Source organism: Argiope bruennichi, chromosome 4, assembly GCF_947563725.1.
Source record: "Argiope bruennichi chromosome 4, qqArgBrue1.1, whole genome shotgun sequence".
Lineage (NCBI taxonomy): Eukaryota > Metazoa > Arthropoda > Arachnida > Araneae > Araneidae > Argiope > Argiope bruennichi.
This window is the reverse complement of record NC_079154.1, coordinates 34100182-34123551: the sequence shown is the minus strand read 5'-3', so window position 1 is coordinate 34123551 and position 23370 is coordinate 34100182. Positions and strand designations below refer to the sequence as shown.

At 29.3% G+C, this 23370-nt stretch overlaps 1 protein-coding gene across 1 annotated transcript; it reads left to right on the top strand.

The window, feature by feature from the left end:
• The first annotated feature begins 11575 nt into the window (after positions 1-11575).
• Positions 11576-21640, top strand: LOC129966923 (CDP-diacylglycerol--inositol 3-phosphatidyltransferase-like). Its single transcript, XM_056081539.1, has 6 exons — positions 11576-11694; positions 12961-13095; positions 17050-17203; positions 17400-17481; positions 17643-17727; positions 21128-21640. Exons 1-6 carry the CDS (start codon positions 11655-11657, stop codon positions 21283-21285), a joined length of 654 nt encoding a protein of 217 aa, XP_055937514.1. The 5' UTR covers positions 11576-11654; the 3' UTR covers positions 21286-21640.
• The last annotated feature ends 1730 nt before the right edge of the window (positions 21641-23370 follow it).

Genomic DNA, 23370 nt, shown 5'->3' with positions numbered 1-23370 from the left:
GATAAGTTTCATTCGTAAACAACACGTCAGATTTCACGAATGGCGTATATGCATTTAATTTACGGTCGAGAGGATGGTAATGGACGTCTAGCCCAAAGAATATACGAAGAGCAATATACGAAGAGCAGCAGAAAGATACCAAAGAATATACCAAGTAGGCGTTGTTCACACCACAGCACCTTTGCAAATACTGATCGACGGTTGCTGGAGGCAGGATCTTTCAAAATAACCAGGCCAAATGCAGGGTAAGAACGCAAAATGCGCACACCTGAAACAGAAAACCGAGTTTTGCAGCGCTTTGCCGATACACCATTGACAAACACACGATCAGTTGCAGCTGAATTGGGTATTCGGCACTCTGAATGATTGGTGCCACACAGGAAAATGCATTCTTTCCTGCAAGAATTTTATTCTCAGATTTTATCTCAGACCTGTCGATTAGCCTCCACGTTCCTCGACCTCAATCCCTTGGATTTCTTCTTCTGGGCTACATGAAATCTCTTGTTTATTAGACATCTTTGGATACAGTGGAAGATCTCGTATCACGGATCGTCGTCACTGCTGGAGAAATCGCAAGCACACTTAGTATGTTTGAGCGCGTCCGGTGGTCCTTTAAACATCGGTGTCGGTTGTGTAATGAACTTCGCGGCCGCAACATTGAGTACTTTTTAAAAAAGTTTCCCATCGTCTCCTTTCTTATATTAAAATGTCTGTGTTGTAAATGTATGCTGTATCTGTATTCCACCAAATAAATTTTCACCATCGTTTGCGATTTTATATTTATTTCTTTGGAAATTCTTATCGCCTTTTTGAATATTATCATATTTTAGAAGAATTTTGCAATACCTTCTGTAAACATCGGTGCCGATGTTGCTTTTACACTCATCGAACCATCAATTCTGCAATGCTCGCTGCTTATATATTCCTCGAACGCATGGAAAATTTACATACAAGAGATCTTCTTCTTCTCGACTATCTTTTTCGAAATCCTCGCATTCATGGGGCCATTCTCTTCGCCAGGCTAATTGTCTCTTCGATGTCTGTTTTTGCGAGTTTCACAGAATAAACGTCTCCTGCGACCCTATGTTTTATGATAATTTTTCATCTCCTAAATGCCTACTATCACTTCTCTAAATTTACCTTTTGAATTTGGCAACACCCTCTGTAAACATTGGTGCTGATGTTGCAGCGATGTTTCCCGGCAAACATTTTAGTTTTTCTTGAATATTTTAAAACCTCCTCAGTTTTAACACTGCAGACTTATATCAAATGAAAGAGTATAAAATTCCTTATATTTTCAAGCTTTTATTTTTCTTAAAGTTTTAATAGTTTTGAAGATAAGGATTCTACTTTTTCGTTTTCAATAATTTACGACCCCCTGGATCATCAAATCGGTATGTTACTCACATAAAAAATAGCCTTTAAGAATGTGCTTTCACTTAAAAAAAATTATATTTGAAACACCATTTGTTATTTTTTTATTAATTTTTTACAGTTTCTAACAATTCTCCGACTCCCTATATTTTTGCGATTTTTCACCCCCTAAACGTCGTTTGGGACTCCATATTCTATGGTGATTCTTTATCCTCTTGATGCCTACTATCACCTCTTTGAGTTTGTCGGTCGAATTCGACAACACCCTGTGTATATATATATATTTGGATTTGTCTTTTTGTTTGTAAACACGTTAACTAGAAAATATAAAAACTAGATGGATGAAATTTGGTGTGTAATTTCACGCCGTACGTACAGACCGACAGAAAGTCAACATTTTGATAAATTCGACTCGTATTGTATTGCTGCTTCCCAGCACGGTTAGTTCAAACACTGGAAAGACCGTTTTACGATCAGCTCTGTTGGGTGCTGATCGGGTGCCGCGTCAGTGATTTCAGAGCTTGGCGACGCACTTGGCGACAAAATAGATATTACTGGAAACTTTGAGAATATTAGCAATTCAACCAATAGGAGTCTAGATACGCCTGATTGGTTGAGAACCTTCTCGGCTCGCCTTCCGGGAACTATAAAATGTCATCTGTCTCAAGCTGAAGGTAGTGTTTTGAGTTCAACTTTGGTTAATAGTTGAAAGAACTTACTCCCTGAGTGTTTCGACAAGCTTATCATTGTTGTGCTGTGTTGTGCTAGTGTGTACTGCTTGTTTGCATCTCCAGCTGTGAATTTTTCTGCATATCTTAATAAAGTGGTCGTTTTATACCGAGGCCTGTTGACTGTGCGTCTCCAGGCACCCACTACATGAACACGTTAACTTTACGGACTCAGTGCAGTTGAAGTTCCCTAACAATATACTTATCTACACTCAAGATTGTATATCAAATTTTATCTGTTTAGTTCTTTACGTTTCGAAATTAACTTGTTCATCTGTACTCGGATGGTTGAACAGACAGACTTTCTCTGAAGGGATTTCTTTCAAAATTTGATAGAAATTTACAAATTCGTTGTTAAGATCACATACAAGTTTTAAGATCACATACAAGTTGAATCACTGTGTTATCTGTAATCTATATCTACAGAAAACCCGAATCTGTCATTGACGAATATTATAGTTTATCTCTAATAATTATATATAATCATTAATTTTTCAAAATTGAGCTACGAAAATTATTTACCCTTACGCATACAATCATGATAGCTTGAAAACAGCGAAATATTAAAAATTTTGTTTCATTTTTATATTTGCAAAATTACAAAGATACTCTGAGTGAACATATACCTGAAATTCGAAAGGACTATATTCCTTTTGACTATTATTGGACAACGTGCACTTAACCTTCGGCTTATTAGCAGATAATGCCATACTCAGAGCTTAATATAGATTAAACAATTCATGAAAAGTCAGACTTATTTGGAAATGAATATTTATTTTTTAAAAAATGATTTTTTTAAGCATTATTACAGTTATTGCTTGCTTTCAGGGGCTTATCATGTCTTTTTGCTCTTAAGCAGTGAGTACTTTCATAACTGATTTAAAGTAAAGTTTGCTGATTCATGATCTTGTAGATTTAGTTGAATTGTATTAACATTGTATTAAAAAGTAACATGAAAGTTATTTTAGGATGAGTCTCATAATTTTGAACCACGGCTCGATGATGAGATTGACACTTATCTCAGAGCGTTTGCCACACATCAGTTTACTTCTGATCCTGATTCCGAAACAAAACATCATATGCTCTTAACAGCAGTTTTTCTTTTCATAGCAGAAAAGTTCCCAAATAATGAATACAAATAATACAATAAATAACAAATAAATGAATAATTCCATTTCGAAATTCTCTATTAGTAAAAACTACTCTCAAAACAGTGTCATAATGTGTGTGTTCTGCATAATGAACATCATAAGAATATTTTATTGTGTTAGAGTCTGTGCATTTTCTGTAGGCGGTTCAAGGTCATATTCTCTACCTCGTTACTGGTTGTCTGCCTCGCAACGCTGAGGCAGTCAACAGTGTCACTTTTTTTTTTTTTTTTTACACAGCTGTTAAGGTATTCCGATAGCTTTCTGCTTTATACTTTGTTCGGGATTGTGGGATTCATTTACGCTCGCATTGTAGGTTTACTGGGATTTAATTACCTTTGGCAGGAAAACTTGGCGTGCATCTGGAGGGGCTATAGAGAATGCATATTTCTCGTATTGATAAGAGAATGATTAAGGGTCCTTTCCTTTTTTCTCATGGTAAAACTGAGAAGTTCTCCCTAAGAATTTGTCTCTTCTGAACATTGACATTATGATGTCTAATAGATAATTATATTTTGCAAAAAAGGTAAGGAAGATAGATGTCAAAAGAGGACATTTTCACTTAACGAAATTTGAAAACTATAAGTTAGCCAGAATAGGATAGATAATACATAGGAAATTGAATTTTTAGGCTACAATTGACAAATTTTGGCTTCCAATTCAGGTTTTAGTGATACAACTATATAAATTAACAAAAAAAAAATCTAATGTAATTGGTCAGTAAATAGAATCATTAGCGCGCTCCAAACAATTATCATTCTAGAGATTTTATTTCCTTCGCAATTATATTTATTGCGTTAAAAGAAAATTAGTTTGTTCTTGCTTACTTTAAAAGGAGTATTTTGAAAATAGCAGAAATAAGGAAAGTTTGTCATATTTATCACCTAAATATTTTTTAATGAAAACAGATTGAAAATTAATTTCAATAAAGTAAAAGCGGTAAATATTTTGTAGATTTTTTTACTTTAAATTAGATATTTTTATGTTTTATAATTGTTTTATTTATTTCAATATCAAACATGCAAAAATTTATTCTGATAAACATAACGATGTATAAATATATATATATTTATTTTTAACTCAAAAACACAATGTTTTAAATATATCAAATTTGGTATGTGATCTTATGACTATAATTTTTTTTTATTTCAATCAGGGGAAAAAAAAAAAAAAACTTCGCCTAAAACGGAAATTCGATTTTCAGATCTTATTGCCCATTTTCCAGGGATTAACTATCAAAAAATTGGCCGAGAATCATACGGTAGATTCAGTAAAAAATGCTAAATTCATGTCAAAGATTAATATTTCATAACTAATCTACACCATGCAAGGCGTTCTTAGCATCTTTATAAAAGAATGTGCGAGAAAGTTTTACAGAGACCTCTCCAGCTGGTTTATTTAAAATTATTATCATTTGTTTTATTTGCTTAAGAAAATATCTCAGATTCAACGATTGAATAAAATTGTTTGCTTACACTACCAGCTTAACATCCTTACTAAAACGTACTGGCATGGAAAAAAAAGCAAGCTTTGTCGAAACCATGGCAACGGAGAAGGAGAAAGAGTGAAGAGTGGGGAAATCGAGTGTTCTTGAAACGCCTACAGAAATTACACAGACTCTAAGAATGTTTTAATCCACCAGGAAAAATTTTATTAAGGGGTTCCTTTAAGGAATTTAAATAAATACAATTTCAGCAAATGCTAGAAATTGCACAGCCATTTTTCTCAATAATTAATTAGGAATATTGCTTTAGTTAAGAAGACTTAGTATTTAATGACAATCAAATCAGGTGATTTAGGGCTTCTTTCTCCAAGAATGTCAGAAATGAATTAATAATATCACCTATATATAGAAGAAGAAATGGCAGATCTCTCACCATATGAAATCTTGTTTAAAAACTTTCTCGTAAATTCAGTGATTACTGGAGTCATCGCTATGTTTGAGAAATTACTGATGTTCTTACATACATATGTCAAACTATGAAACAAACTGGGAGGATGAAATTTAACTTACTGTCTTTATATCAAACTTACAGATTTATATTAAATTTCTGACGAAATTCATCTATGTGAACGATTCCTGAATCCTTCTTGTGCTCTAGCAGACTGGTTAAATGAAATTTGGCATATGGCCTTAGATGTAGAATTATAGATTGGTATCAGATTTTAGATTGCATTTGTCAGTGAATTTGATTGCCAATCGATCCATGCGTATGTAAAAGTGATAGCGCAAAAGTGTAATAATATAGAAATGTAATAATTTAGTGCGTAATCTTTGCACCAAATTGTTGATACATATTTAATTTTGGTTGGAAATCTGCCGATAAGTAGCCACACGAAACTAACTCGAAAACATTACAAGTTCATAAATAAAATTTGATATGTTTTCTTCACGTTAAAATTGTTGATTTATATAGTTTACCTTTCATAAATTATTTCCTTATTCATCATATTGTTACAAACCTATAAAATTGCTACCCGGCACGAATAGAGTCATCGTAAGAAAGACCGTTGTACGATCGGTCCTGTACGTGCTGAGATCAATGAACTTAGAGCTTGGCGACAGACTTGGCGAGCATTTGGCGGCTTGGCGATAAATTTGGCGAGTTTGGCGACGAAATGGATAATACCGGAAAGTTCGAGAACTTTCACGATCCATCCACTAAGACACGAGGTGCAGCCAGCTACGCCCTGATTGGTCTGAAGATTCTAGCCCCGCCTCCCGGAACTATAAAAGATGGGCAATCTGAAGCTGAAAGGGTTGTGCAGCGGTTTTCCTTGACATTCAGAAAGCTTTTGACAGAGTTTGGCAAGATGGTCTTATATACAAGCTAATTAATTACAACATACCCTCACACCTTATCAAAATTATAATTTCTTACCTCAGTTACAGATCCTTTAAAATCAAGATAAACAATGAATTTTCGGAAGTAAAACCTATTCTTGCAGGTGTACCTCAAGGATCTAAACTAGGGCCAATTTTATTTTCCTTGTTTATTAATGATATCCCCAAGCAATTTAACACTATGTTGTGCATGTACGCTGATGACACTGCAATACTAGCTAGAAACAAAAATCAAAATTTCATTACCATAGCTTTAAACCGACATATTAAATCTCTTGAGGACTGGTTCGTCGAATGGAAAATTGAAATAAATGCTAGTAAAACTGAAGCTATAGTTTTTAACAAAAATAACTGTAAAAAGAATTTCTCCCCAGTTAAAATTAAAAATCAAACTGTCCCGTGGTCTAAGGAATGCAAATATTTAGGCGTTATTCTAGATAGTAAATTAACTTGGAAACCCCACTTTATTTACACAGCTAAAAAGTTTCGAGACCTAACTCGTAAATTTTATCCCTTAATTTCTCGAAACTCCAAAATGAGTAGACAAAATAAAATGCTTATTTACTCTGCCTACTTGCGTCCAGTATTAACTTATGCCTGCCCTGTGTGGGGATATGCTGCCAAGACTAATCTTAGACTTATTGAACGCCAGCAAAATAACTTAATTAGAAATTTCTGCAATATGAAATACTACATGCCCAATACAAATATGTACTTATGCCTAGACTATCCCCCTCTTAAAAAATTCATTAAAAATCTAGCCACTAACTTCTTTAAAAACATGGATAAGAATGAAAATGAAGCAATAGCTAAAATCCCTAAATATAAACCATCTACAAACTCTAGAAGACCCCGTAATATACTACTTTAATTTATCTCAGCCCCTTAGTTTTTCTTCCTAACTTTTATTTTTTCAAACTCAAATTATACTGTTTCTCAATAGCCAATTCTAGCTCACAAGCAGTAAAAACTTACTAAGCCCAACGGCAGCGTACCCCCCCCCCCACACCCTCACCCTAATATCAGACAATCACAATGAGTCCTGACACTCGTCATCTCCAAATTTCGTCGAAGATGGCCACGGCAAAGTATAGACAGCAAAGCACTGTGAAGTCTCTCCTTACCGGGGATAAGCCCCTGCCGGGGCTAGGCGCCCCGTCAACCCAACCATCAAGCTGAAAGGGTTGTGCCGTGTGTATCGGAAGAAGTTGTGTGGATCGTCCGAGTTGTCGTGTATATCATCGGAAGAAGTGTGTGTGAGAGAGTCGGAGTCGCCGACACGTAGAGGTCTTGGAGGATTAGACAGCAAGAAAGCTGCTGAACTAATGAACCATTAGAGATTAAATGCATTACGATTGATCGACGGCATTTTGCTGTATAGAAAAATTTTGTAACAATATTGTTTGAAGCAATGAAAAACAATAACATTCCATAGCTTTATATACTTTTAATAAGACTTTTTTTGTTGCAATATTTTGTTCCTTATACTTATGAAATAGTGTTTCATGCATGTTACTATGCATATTGAATATTATTTATCCCAACATTGCTAAATAGTTTCTTATTTTTCTCATGTCAAATTAAACACTCTTATTGCGTTTTCACATGGACGTTTTCGCCTCTCGACTAGGTAGCGTCAAAATCTGCTCATTGTTCATAGCAGTGCTAAGCTGATGATATATTTACGATATTGGGTAATGAACTTTATTAGTCAAAATGCAAAGCGATATTTAGATATCGAACATGTAGTGGTAACATCATAAGCCAGATAACAACTTCCGGAGAAGAGTGTACACTTTTGTCTAGTGGCTTTGTTACTCGGCTATGAACCCTAACGTTGCGAGTTCGAACCTCAACCTGCACATTGGTGACCCTGGTTCTGAACAACCGCATCCTTCATTCAGCTGTCGTGGCTCCATTTACCGGCAGCAACCATTCACACACACGCTCGCCGTCGCCCGCCATAACACTTGGCGCGATAACAACGTTCGTCGCTCGCCATAACGCCTGGCGCGATAATCACGTTCGTCGCTCGCCATAACGCCTGGCGCGATAATCACGTTCGTCGCTCGCCATAACTGGCGCGATAAACTCTACCGACTCACTGGTGGGGGACAATTGTATCGGTAACATCATAAGCCAGATAACAACTTCCGGAGAAGAGTGTACACTTTTGTCTAGTGGCTTTGTTACTCGGCTATGAACCCTAACGTTGCGAGTTCGAACCTCAACTTGCACAAACACTATTCAATTGATAGAAGAACATCATAGAGACATTGTATAGTATTGTGTAATTGTAGAGGTATGGCGGTGTTGTGGAAACTATTTATTAAAGACAATGCAAAGTGAAGGAGTATATTGGAATGGAACAGGAGCAGTATAGCATTTGTTGGACATTCAGTTCAGAAATAAGATGCAGCTCATCGATTTTCCCCTTGTTTTGTTGTGTGTGGATTCTAATTGGAGATTGGTCAATTGCAATACTTTCTAATAGGACCGTTATTTTCAATTAATGAATAAAATCTTCAGAGGATCGATTTTGAGATAAATAATTCGAAAATTGATACAAAAATGATTCATTAAAAGTTTTGGTGGATGAATTTAGACATTATGGCGGGGGGGGGAGTCAAATCTCAGTAGTCAATGAAAATTTATTATTTTTATCAATTACATGATAAAATCTTCACATGAATTTACTTAATTTTATTCAGAATTACGAATACTTTAAATATAATTTTTTTAAACTTAATAATTCAAATAATGTTAAAAATCAAATAATTGCGTTTTAGTTTTCTAAATTTGAAAATTACATTATAAATCTATTTGATTGAATTTATTAAAAAAATGACAGTTTAACTTATTATATGAACTTTCTGAAAGACATTAATAAACTGAAAAAAAAAACCTCTCTACTAATTGACTTAATTATAGAAAAAAAAAAAACTTGTTAAAATGAATACGTGTGCATATACAGTGGCTCAAAAAATTGAGAGTACACCTTGCGTTTACTTGATAAATGCGACTTTCAATATAAATAACACCTTACCGGGGAGTGCAAACTTGTTTTTATTTTTACACATAACAAATGGTTTAATTTAGAGTAAAAATAAAGAAAAATCAACGAAAAATTTCTAAATTAAAAATTTTCAGAAGCATTTTAAATAAACATACGCAGAATTTTGCCTCAAAAAATTGAGAATACACCAATGAAATTTTTGCAATATCACGCATAGAAACAAAGTGTCACTAATAAATTGCATGTTTTTTGGCTCTTATAATGGTCTCTAAACGTCATGGTACCGATTCGACCCATTTTTGGTGGTATCTGAAGATATTTTACCCTATTCTTCTTGCGCCACTTGTTTTAAATGGGGTTTGTTTCTAATTTTGTATTTCTGAACCACTTTTTCGAGTATGGCTCACGAATATTCAATGGCATTGATGTCAGGGTACTGTGGTGGTGTGTGTAACTGTTGTTTACAATGAAAAAGACATCATATTTGGACGTTACGTGCATTCTGTTTCGGGTCGTTGACCTGCTGGAAAATGGAATTTCCATCTAAACCCAAATTTTTAACACTTTCCTTTAGATTTCGGCGACCATATGGTTCATCCAACTTGTTACAGAAACTTTTCAAATCATAGGCAGAAGTGTAAGTGCTGAAACTGTGCTAAATGCCATTAGACAAGCTGGATATAAAAGTAGCATTGTTAGAGAGAAACCGTTCATCAGCTTGTAAATTCAGAAAAAGCATTTGAAGTTTCCAAAAACTCATCAATTGAAGACCAATAACCTTTGGAAGATATCTATATTTAGTAATGAAAGAAGCCTCAACATTTTTGGCAGTGACAACCATCTTACTGTATGGAGAAAGCCTAATACTGCTTTGTATCCAAAAAATTTACATCCTACAGTTAAACATGATGGTGACTCCGTGATGATTTGAGGTTACATGGCTTCATCCGGGGCAGGAAATTTAATTTTTATAGATGGCATTATAAATGATACGGTTTACTTGGATATGCTTAGCAGCAATCTAAAGGAAAGTGCTATAAATTTGGGTTTAGATGGAAATTTCATTTTCCAGTAAGACAACGACCCCAAACAGAATACACGTAACTTCAAAATATGGTGTCTTTTTCATTGTAAATAGCAGTTACACACACCACCACAGTACCCCGACATCAATGCCATTGAATATTCGTGGGCCATATCCGATAAAGTGGTTCAAAAACACAAAATTAGAAACAAAACCCATTTAAAACAAGTGGTGCAAGAAGAATGGGGTAAAATATCTTCAAGTACCACCAAAAATGGGTCAAATCGGTACCATAACGTTTAAAGGCCATTATGACATGCAATTTAATAGTTTATATGCGTGATATTGCAAAAATTTCATTGGTGTATTCTCAATTTTTTGAGGCAAAATTCTGCGTATGTTTATTTAAAATGTTTCTGAAACTTTTCAATTTAGAAATTTTTCGTTGATTTTTATTTATTTTTACTCTAAATTAAACCATTTGTTATGTGTAAAAATAAAAACATGTTTGCACTTCCCGGTAATGTGTTATTTATATTGAAAGTCGGGTTTATGAAGTAAACGTAAGGTGTACTCTCAATTTTTTGAGCCACTGTATATGCTTCATTGAAATTATTATATGTATCTTATTTGCAGAAAATGTCCAACAACATTCTCACTGTTTTTTTTTATGTTATTTTCTGGAATTTAGAACATCAAGAAACTTCGTAGAAATATCCTATAATATCTTACATTAAAAAGGTATTGAAAAATATCTATTTTATACAAGAAAATGTCAGCCGAAGCAAATCACGATGAGATTTTTATTGTTTACATAGCACAATTTTCTTCAAAGCAACATAAATTTAATTAAAAATATATATTCGATATATGCATGCTTTAAAACTACACACGAGAAATTCAGAAAAAAGATCGACAAGAAAGGTACATCACGCATCATTGCTTTATGACTGATAAAACGAAAACGAATTGATAGTCGTGAGAAACGTCAATGAACTTTCAACTTCCAATCAGACGGAACGGAAAAAGTAACGTGGACGAATTACAGTTTCAATAGTACAATAGTATAGTCAATAATACAAAAAACTTTACAAAACAGAAACTTTAAAACCAAGGCTTATTTTATAATAAATCAATTTGTGTTAAAACTACAATGAAAATAAAAAGAATTGAGAAACATATTTTTTATTTTTTTATTTTTGAAAAGTGTTACGGGATAAATATGCAACAACTGCAAAAACATGCGCTCATATATGACGTCACTGTTTCTGAGAAAATTATTATTATGCTAGTTACTACTGAGATATGTTTTATACTAAAGAAGAAATGCCCAAAATAAGTAAAAATTCAAGAAATACAAGAAAAAATTAATCTCCTGCTAAAAAAATATTGCATATTTACCTGTTAAGTTTTTAAAATCAAAACTTCAACTTTCATCATTACAAAGATTCTATTGATAAACATATATTCAATTTAATTAAAGAGGAACTTAGAAAGATTTTCTCCAATTCATTCCCAAATGTCGGAAAACATATTTCTGTTTGTACCCAATCTAATTGGTAAGTTGAATAAGTGGCCATTTTTAAATTTGAAACTTAAAATTATTTTGCAAGTTATAAAACAATATACATATAAAGGAAAATGTTTGCGGGGAAATGCCGACTCATTACTTCAGCTCTAATTTCTTAAAATTTGTTTCCTACACATTTCTCTGAGGTAATACTCCTACAGAATTTTATGTTTGCAGAACAAAAGCCATAAATTAAATTTATTTTTAGAAATTTCGACAATTTTTGTGATTTTAATCTGCGTACATTTGAATATTTTACAATATTTTAAATAATTGTTAAATTATAAACGTAAAACTCTTTACATAATTGTTAAAAATCAATTTACAAAAGTCTAATGGAAGTGTCGTTTTAAAAAAGGCAATTAAATTTCTTTTCTAAATAAACATTTATTTATGGTTACTTCACCAAAAATTTTAATGTCTAAATTCTTATACAAAATAATTGCTCACCATGCGGCATTTTTTCTCCATTTAATATAGTTAAAAGCATATTTTCTTTAGTGGTATTGATTAGCAATATAATTGAATCATCTACCAGAAAAAAAATTACTGCTCAGCACTGCTTACTGCTAACACTACTCAGCAAAAACATTTATTTTTCAGCTGTCAAGAAAGTTTCTGCGAGCTGAAGGATATCTTGAGATTGCAGATTTCTGAAATTAATATTTTTGTCAAATTGATTATAGTTTTTAAAATTATTTATATCCTTAACATTTTGATCAGTTTTCTTTTATCATAAAAGTTAGTTGCTCTTTTTTTATGTTTATAACTTATATATTTTATTCATTTAATTATTGTAATATTAATTGAATTCTTGTTTAATACTTAATATAAATTATCTGAGTGAAATAATGAATGCTTAAAATTGCATGGTTATCAAGAAAGTTGTAAAATGGTTTACTAAGATTATTGGGTGTTCATAAATTAATAAATTTGAATCATTCTATTTTACTCACCAACTCCAAACAATACAGCACATTTTATAATTTTGAAATTCTTAATTATGTGAATAAGTGCCATTAATTTTTTTTATTTGTCCATTTTTAACTTTTTAAAATGAGAAAAGAAGTGCTGGGAAAATGTTTGCTGTTTTTATTATCAGTTTAAAAAATTTTTTTTTTTTTCATTTTGCTGATTTGACTTAAAAACTTCTAATATCTTTTTTTAAACCATAAATTCACATACTTTATTTTTTCTCAACAATTTTTTTTCTCTATCTATGATAGATTGTATAAATTTCATTTTATTTCCCTAGGGTATGCACGGATTATTTTGGCATTCATTTCATTTTATTATATGCCGAATGATCATATAAAGGCTACTTTTTGTTACTTATTGAGTGGACTTTTGGATGCATTTGATGGATATGCTGCTAGGTTCTTGAATCAAGGTTTGCAATTTTAATCACATTCTCATACAGTTTTATATTCGAACTTCCTTTGTAATAATCTACTGATTTTTTACTTTCCATTTTTATGTCTAAAATTATTGTATTTGAACAATTGTATTTTTACAATATAATCTTTTATATAGTTTTTACTTTCTCATGTACAAAATATAGAGGAAATATTGTGTGTGTGTGTATGTATGTATGTATATATATATATATATATATATATATATATATAAGATTTTGATGAAATTTTCATTTTTCTCTCACCTTGATGAGTTCAAAGGACACATTTTCAGAATTATGTTTGTCTCTTTGTGACAAAATTTGGGATATGATCTTTACGTTAAATTTGTTGATTTCTATCATATTTTAAATGAAATCCATTGATAGAAAATCTATTTCTCTAAATATAAGTTAACATAAAAAAAAAAAAAAAACTAAATGAAGAGAGTTAGATAGAGGAAATTTATTTAGAGATAATTTTAGATTGATTTAACATCTAAAATGTAGATATCTGATAAATTTTGAATCTAATCCATTGATTTTGTATTGTTTGTCAGTCTATACTTTCACAAGAATATGCATGTGATAGCTCAAAAGTACAATTAATTAAATATATGAAATTTAGTATGTAATTTTGTGATTACAATTGTAGTTCTGTGCCAGATTTTTTTTCCTTCAGTTGATTGAAAATACATATTTGAAACACTGTTCGATCTTTTGGGTATAATTAACCACATACCAGGGATTAGTCAACAACAACAATAAAGGTGCTAAGGATCATAAAATAGATTCAGGAAAAATGCTGAATTCATGCCAAAGATAAAAATTTTGTAATTATTGTTTGCCAATGCCATGCAAAGCATTTGCAGCCATGTCCAAGGTCCAAACTTTTATGTGGGATAAGAGCAATAACAACTTTATTAGGGAATTTGAGAGAAAGTTCTCTTGGTTATCAAATGCATTATATATGTGCCAAATGTTTTGCATTATCATATGATTAAATGATGTTTATATAATGATAGTAAGCAGATGCATGACATAGTTATATATCTGTAAGTTGACAGGTGCATGCTAAACAAATATTCAATGAACATTGAAGATTAACTTTTATTTCTAATTAATCAGTTAAAAATAATAATATTTCAAAATATATAACAAATTAAATATTAATAACTTAAAATGAGCTTCTGTAATATTAAATAAAAATATATTGAGAAAATAATTTGAAATATTATTTTCTCAATATTAAATTGATTAAATTGCTGTTTTCACCATTTAAGTTTCCGATTGTGTATAATTGTCATTTTAGCCTATTAGTTCCATTCTTATTTAATAATATTACTTCCAAAATCAATAAATTACTAAACAAAATAACCTTTTTTTTTTTTTTTTTTTTTTTTAAATGTGGAAGCAAAATATGAGTAATTGTATTTGCATTTTGAAATTGGAAATACAATAGAATCAAGAAAATAAAGAATATTCAGCCTTCTAATTTGATACATTGTATAATAATATTTTTTTTAGGATTGATTAATCTATCTAAGTACTCTTATTGTAAAAATAACATAAACATAAAAAGTGCATTTAAAATCACCAAAGATTTAGCATGAGTATATAAATGTCGTGATTAAAATAGTGACTAATTTTAAAATGATGTTAAAATAATTTTTGTGCTTTAATATACAAAATTATTGAAGTACATGGATATTTTGATAAATTTTAAATTAGATATCAAACTAGCATTTTGTAAACCTTTCCTGAATCAGCTCTTGCTATTTAAGAAATAATTATATGTCAGATGGGTTACTAATTGATCCGATAGTCTGTCTTAAATAATATATACTTGATTTTTAATCATGCATATTGCATAACCAGTTTACAAATAGTATATCAATTAAAAAATCTTTGTATTCAAAGGTTATATTTTGATGATGTTTAGATATAGGCTGATAATTAGATTAATTTGATGACTCTTAGTCTTCAACATTTGATCAGCGATTTCTCAGTGTCATGAAATTTTATTGTGTAGATAAAGTGTTATTTATTTGTATAAAGTGTTATCATAGCGTAAGATTTTGTAAAAAACACTTTTGTTAACCTTAGTACATATGTTTGAATCTTTTTTGGTATAATCCCAAATCTTGCTGAATCATGTAATTTTTGTTTCTTAAAATTAATTTTCACTAAACATATTTCAGTGATTCTGGTATTAAAGTAAATTGAGCTTCTCTTTTACCTTTTTAAATTGTAAAAGCTAGATTAAAAAATGTTTTTTTTTTTTTCTTGAATACTTTCTGAAAAGTTTTATATTAAATTTATTTATACATTTAATGTATATGGGTTCTCTATGAAACATATTGCTTAGTTTATATATAAATAAAGTTTTTTTATAAATAAAATTTTGAAAAATAACCATCACTCTCATTCAGTTTTAAAGACCATTTCATCATTATATAAATGAAGATAATTGTTTTTCTGAAAAAAAAAATTATGTAGAATTAAAGCAAGTTGTTTGAGTTTGTTTTTTGAATAAATATAAATATTATAAAACTATTTTTAACTTAATAAAAGGCACTTACTATGAAAAGCTTTGGCATCTAAAAATAAATAATAGCATTTTTAATGAAATTTAATAATTTAAACAAGAAATTAATTTAAACTGACATATAATTGAAATAAAATGTTTGTTTTCTACATAATTCTGTTCTGTTCTTCTTCTAATTCTGTTTCACTGTTATAGATATCGCTTTTAGAGAAAGGATCTTCCCATTTCTCCACCATAGACTCAAAATGGTTTATATGATTTTATTCCAAATAAATTATTTGTATGTATCATTTCATTTCAGTATGTACCATCATATTTCATTTTCTTATAAGGAAGAAATTGGACAAGTTCCTTATGCCCACCTAGTCAGCAGGAGTAGATCATTTACCATATGTTCCTTAAATAGTAGTACTCAACAACCCCTTAACATGACTTCATAAATCACAATTGCACATGATAATCTAAATTCTCAAAAAGTAATTCCTTTAGTATAGGCTTGAAAAATAGGAAATTAAAATATAATGTACTTAATACTTATTTTTAAAGTTTTTAGCTTGCTTCTTTAAGTTGATTTTGTGAAAATCAGTCATTTGGTCAATCAGGAAAATCAGTCATCAAAGTCAAGAATTTTATATTCCAATTATTTTAATATACTATAATCATTTTACCTGAATAGTTGTATTTTTTGAAAGACAGAATCTTTTGAAAGTTTTGTTATATGAAGATTTGAAATGGTTTGAATATCTGCATTTAAATCTTGCATACAAATTAAACAAGTTCAAAATGTGTCGAATAAGATTGATAGCTTTTTAATTCATGTATCCACATTGTGCCTTTTCTCTATTATTTTCATGCATCAAGGTATTAATAATTCATGTCTGGAATTTTTTTCTTCATATTTTATGTTTAATTTAAAAGAAATTATAATTTAAGATGTTGATTTTTTTTTTGTGGACTTTTAACTGATATTATTTAAATAATTTTGCTTGGTTTTTTAATTATTTAAAATTCATTCAAAAGCCTAGTGCCTATTTTTGTGCAAAAGATTAGAATAATGAGAAATTATATTTTATTATTTCAAAATGAATTATATCTAAGTTTTTGACTAGCTTTATTTTAATCAGCAGTTTTTATTTTTAAAAAATTGAATTCAAACTAGTTTATGTTTGCTTTGCAAAAGGTTTAATAGTTAATTAATAGGTTAGTTGAAATTAATAGGTATCATAATGTTTCCTATAATTATTTTTGTGTTATGATCATTTATTTGCATCTAAATTAGCATTCTAATGTTATTAAATACTTTGTCTATATTCAGTTTTCTTTACTGTTACTCATACATACAATAAAATTAGAAAATAAATTTAAAAAAAAACCTTATTTTGATTTTTTTTTTTTTTTTTAAGGAACAAAATTTGGTGCCATGCTTGATCAGTTGACCGATCGTTGTGCTACAATGTGTTTGCTTGTTACATTGGCATGTTTTTATCCAAAATGGATGCTTTTTTTCCAACTGAGTATGACAATTGACATTGCTAGTCATTGGATTCACCAACAAGCGTATGTATTCTTATACAATTTAGTTAATATTTTTCATATTTACTAATTTTTAAAAACTTTAAATATACTTGTACTGATTGAAGTGCTAATGATAAAATTTTAAAAAATACTTTTGTGCATTAAATATAATCTATTATTTTTGGGTTGTGTAGTAATAAAGTGAAATTATTTATCATTATTTTATTTTATTATTCAGAGCTTTGATGCAAGGAAAAACTAGTCACAAGTTTATAGATGCTTCAGCAAACCCTGTTATCAAAATATACTATACATCCAGGGTATGTAATTTTATCAGATTACAACATTTATTTTTTCAGGTTTATATGTATTTAAAATTTTTTTTTTTCATTGCATTTTGCATCATTTTTTTTGTGATAATTATTGTCAAAAGATATTGGGAACTGAAATTAATTTAATGTGTTTACTGTTTTATCTTTAGCCTGTATTGTTCTTCATGTGTGCTGGAAATGAGTTATTTTATAGTATGCTTTACCTTGTATATTTCACCCCAGGACCAACTATAAGTAAGTTCCTAGTTTTAAATAATAATAATAATAATAAATTCATGTACAATTTTAAATTGTAAAGTTGAATTTTAAGATAATAAATTTAATATGGTAAATATATTATCATTTGAAAAGTATCCTCTTTGTGTTAGTTAATTGAATTTCTTTCAAAGTAGTTTTTTTAACTGTTATAGTTGATTATTTATGTGAATTGTTATTGTAGAATTTGTTCACTTTCAGTACATATTTTTAAATCAATATTAATTTCTTCATAACTTTTTTTTATCTTATGCTGTTTGATGATTTGTTAATGAGATTAATTCTATAACACATTTCTCAGAATCCGAGGCTTTAAAATAAATGAAAAGTTGCATGGTATATTGTTTATTATTAAGTGGAATATAACTAATAGTTTTATGTGTGCTTTTATGAATTTATTACACTAACACTAAATTCTATATATTGACTCAAGAATAGCTTGTTTATGCATGTTTATCAAAAGAGTTTTCGAGCTAGGTAAAGCACTCCAAATCGTACATAGTAAATTATGAATTGAAAAATTAGATTTTAAACTCAATTATTAATTAAATTTTAAACATTTAAATATTTTATATATTATTTGAAAGATATTGATCAGAACAAGAAAAAATTTCATTAGAAAATTATAAAATTTTGTTCATATTTCTTCTGCTGAAGATATTTTGACCATAGCTCTATAATATTAAACATTATTACTGCATTTGATTCTCCCTTCATGGAAGTATTTTAGATGTCTTGTTTGGAATCATTGTCTATTTTTTGGAAAATAATATCTCTAAGCATCTTTAAACTTTAACAGTCTTTCTTGTTTTACATCCCCCCTAATAAATAAAGATAAGTTAATGCAAGTTCCTATCAGTCTTATGTTCAAATTAATTTTTATAAAATAAACTATTTACATATTTACTTATATGAGATTTAAATAAACATCTGGAACCTTATATTGATTGTAAAATTCTTCCTTACATTATTCACACCATAAAATAAAATTAAGCATATTAGCAAAGTATTCAGAATAAAGATACTTATTTAACCTTTTCACAATCTGATCAGTTAGATTAGAGATTTCCAACCTTTGGTATGTCTGCCCCTATGAATGCACGTTGAATAATTTGATAATAAACACAAAATATAAGAGATTAAAATTAAAATCCCCCCCCATATATAAAATAAAAGTTTTGCATTTTAAAATAAGTATTTTTCTGAATAATAGATGTTAATTATATATATATATATATATATATATATATATATATATATATATATATATATAATATACAAATATTTTAAGAAAAGCCTTAAATAAAGAGTTTTCTTGTTTTATGAATACAATGAAGAATAGATATTGCAGTAAGCTGGATTCAGTTTCAGATAGGAACTTAAATGTCTTTATTTGTACTAAGTTTTATAAAAATTGACTACCATAAAACAGTCTTAAGGACTGTGCTGAAATTGTCTTTCTCTTGTATAATTGATCATAATTATGTGTAATTATTAGTTTTTACATTAAAAAAATGGGTTAAAATATAACATTATAAATAAATCCAGCAAATGGTTTTAAGCCAGTCAGGTTTTGTGACACTAAAATAACCTAAGTCTTTAACAATATTAATATAAACTTTTTCATATAACTATATACTTGGTATTGGACATTAAGAGGTACTCAGAAATAAACTATAAACTAAAAGTAATTGGACACCTGTGACAAAAGAGATAAACACAATTTATTCATATTCAATAGTTAATAGCAACTCCACCTGAAGCAATTACAACTTTAACTCTCCGGCCATATTTCCCAAAAGTTTGGATGATGAACAGTGGTATTTGCTCCCAGTCGGCTTGGAGAATACATGCAAGGACTTTTACCGATTTTGGATAGTTGCTGTACTCCATAATTTGGTGATCCAACTTGTCCCTCATCCCATAGTTTCACTATAGGATTCCAGTCTGGACCAGGCCAGTTCAGTCGGTTCACCCCATTGCAATCATAGCAATTCATGGTGGACCTTGCAACAAGACAAGTGGCATTGTCATCCTGGAATTAACAATGATACAACCCATAAAATTGCCACAGCGTAGGAAGCACATTGTTATCTACATTAGTGGAGTAGGAGTTGTTGTTGAGCTTACAATGAATTGGAATCGAGGGTGGCAGTTCATACCATGAGAAAAACATCCCCAGACCATAATTCTCCTCTGCTAAACTTTACTGTAGACACAATGCATTCTGGCAAAAAGCGACCAAGCAAAGACTCTGCCATTGTCTGGTAGAGATTGAACCTTGATTCATCCTTACAGAGAACTTGTTTTCACTCAACTACAGTCCAATTTTGACGTGCCTTGTACCACCTCAACTGAGCAGCGCAGTTGAATTTTTAAATCAAAGGCTTATAGGCAGCAGCATGACCATGGAAACCAAACAAATATGCTTCCTTGTGGATGATATTTATCGAAATAACTGTCCTGAATGCTTGTAGAAACTTCTGGAGTATATGGGAAATCGATTTAGTGCATTTCTCCGAATTTCTTTGGATAGCATTCGTCAGTCTCTATTTCTTAGTTTTGTGGGTCTGCCAGGTTGAAGCACATTCTGGCAATCATCACTCACCTTCCACTTCTTAATAACAAAAACCACTGTCGATTTTGGAATGTTTAACTCACTAGAATGTCCCTTCAGGATCAGCCATTTCTGTGATACGACAATTAAGCCATTCTGGAAGTCAGACAGCTCCAGAATTTCATGACATCCTACATGTAACTAATGCCAACGATACTTCCTACTTGATATTTAAGCACGGAAGGCGTGACGTTGATCTGAACAGAAGATATCCTCTTTTGTAAGAGTGTCCAAATACTTATTGGTAGATAGTGTAGAAACATTAATCAATGGGAATGAGAGAGGGAAAAAGCTGATCTGCTGGATTAGTTCATTTACTAGAATTCAGAAATTGAAAATTGCAAGTTTTCCAATTTAATAGGATTTATATTAGAAAAATGAAATGTATGATGAAATTTGGAATAATTATTTATAAATTAAAAATAGTAGAATACTTTTTGTTTCAAACATTTATTTTCAACTTTTATTTAAAATTTATGGAAAGAAGTGTATTTATTCTGCATTTTGATTTGTTTCAATTGAATTTTATAAGCACTTATGTATCAAAACATTTTATTTTAATAAATTTTTGTTTCCTGAATGCAACTTTGAATCCTTCTTAAATGTTTCTGAACTTTAAAAAATGAATAATTATAAAAAAAGTTATCTGAAATAACTTGAATTTTAATTAAATTCTTTGATGTATATTATGTCTAGAATATATTTTATACTCTGTGTTCCTCTTTCTCTAAGTTTTTAATTCTGAAATTTCTATTTGAATAGTTTTTGGCCTTGGATTTTTCCACATTCTTCTATATATTTCCACACCAATTGCAATAGTGAAGACACTGATAAGTCTTTTACAATTGTATGTTGCATGCATGAATATTGGTATTATTGATACCAATGAAAGAGCCATTGAAGCAAGAAAGAAAAAGTAGTTTTTTCCCCTTTCATTTTATTATTGTGGAACTTTGATTAGATGTAGAAATATTCTTATAAATCATTATTTTATTTTCACTGATTAATTCAAAGGTATTATCTTAATCATTATTAAATCTCTCAGTTTTGCTTTAATAATATAATTTTTCTCTTTAGTTTTGATTTTCAAGTTTCTGTTAGTAATTAGTTTTTAATACCTATTGAACAGTTTCAAATATTTTTAGAAACACTTTATAATCAATTCAAAAGGGCTTATAAAAAATTATCATGAAAAAAAATGTCCATTTTTATTGAATATAGGCTTTAAATTTTATTTTATAATACCATATTTAACTATGCTAAGAATAAATTTAAAAATATTTTAGGATAATTATTCTTGAAAATAACTTGCAATTCCTTTGCATATATTTTAAGACCTAAATTATTTTGAAGTATTGAACAAATAATTATTTTTAAAAAAATGTTTATTTGGTAACTGATTATACATAGAGTACTTAATTTATTTCTAATTTTGTTAGCAATTTTATTATCTGGATAGTAAAGTAAAAAAATACTTGAGTATTTTATATTATATAAAACTACTTAAGGAAAAATCCATTATGATGAAAATGTTTTTTAAATTATTTTATTTATGTGAAAGCAATTTTACCAAATAATTTGTAAAGAACAACATTTTCAAATATTCTGCTTCTATCAATAAATACTACATCCATTACACTAATCAGAATTCAGCAAGTTCAGAATTCATCTATTTTTTTAAATCGTGAAAATAGATTAAATTTATATCTATAAAGTTTACGAAATTTTTATGAATTTCAAAAAATTAGCTTTGCATTTATTTTGTTAGGCTTGTGGCCTTTATATTGATATTGATTATTATGTAAGTATATACTGTGTACATTGTATAAATACACATGTTTTTTTCATATGCCTAATGTTAAAATTATTGCAAAATAATTATTTAATATTAATTTTTACACAAAGAATCAAATAATTGTAAGTAAGTATTTATTTGATAATAAAAAGTATTTTCAAAACTTTAAACTATTTGAAAATATTCTTTTTAGATTTTTGTAGAAAAATCTTTTAAGTTAGTTTCTATAACAGGTTTCGAGAGTAAATTCTTTTGATTTTATTTCATTTGCAAATTTAGAACAAAGATTAAAGGTATTGAACAATAAAATGTGTTTAATTTTTTTTTTAATTTGTTATTTATATTGCATAGAAAACATTTGAATTCTTTTATTTCAAATCAAGAAATTTCTCTTGTAAACCTTCATTATGAATTATATTAGTTATTAATATAAGTACTAATTGACAAGAATAATAATTTAATAACCAGGAACGGTTTGAGAAGCTAGGAAGGCTACAAGAAAGGTTTTGGGGGCAAATAAAATTTTTCTAAGATTTTTCAAAATCTTTCTTTGTTTTATTATTATTATTATTTTGCGATTTTATTGATTTTCATCTTATAAATAATGTTTTTATTTTGTAATCATTTTAAGTTTTACTATGTGGCTCTTAATAAAATTAATGAACATTTCACAGTATTCAGTGCATGCTGTTTCTATTATCTTTGTCAAGGTTCCACTGTTCATTTGCTCTTCATTATATGTGCTATTTAATTTTCTGCTATGCATTTATTTACTGTACTCCATTATGTAACTTAAATGCCAATGTTGCTGTTTTTTAAAAATATTTTTTAGTAGTCGTAATAAGTTTCATTACATTGTATATTCTGCATAGTGGAGTATCTCATGTTGATCATTAGTAACTTCTTATTTGTAGATTCATTAGCATACATTCCAGTACCAAAAAAAAAAAAAAAAATTGCATAGTTTTATTTTTGTATTACATTTTATTTTGTTCTGTTAATTTTATACATTTGGAGTTAATTAATTTGCCATATGCTGTATCAAAATAAATAAATAAATAAAAAAATAAATTGTAAAACCTAATTATAATGGATGTTCAAAAACTTTTTATCTGTTAATTATTGATGTAAATCAAAAGTTCTTATGAGCATTTTCAGTGTTCCGTTTTTGATATTGAATACTGCTATTATATTCCCATAAATTAATAAT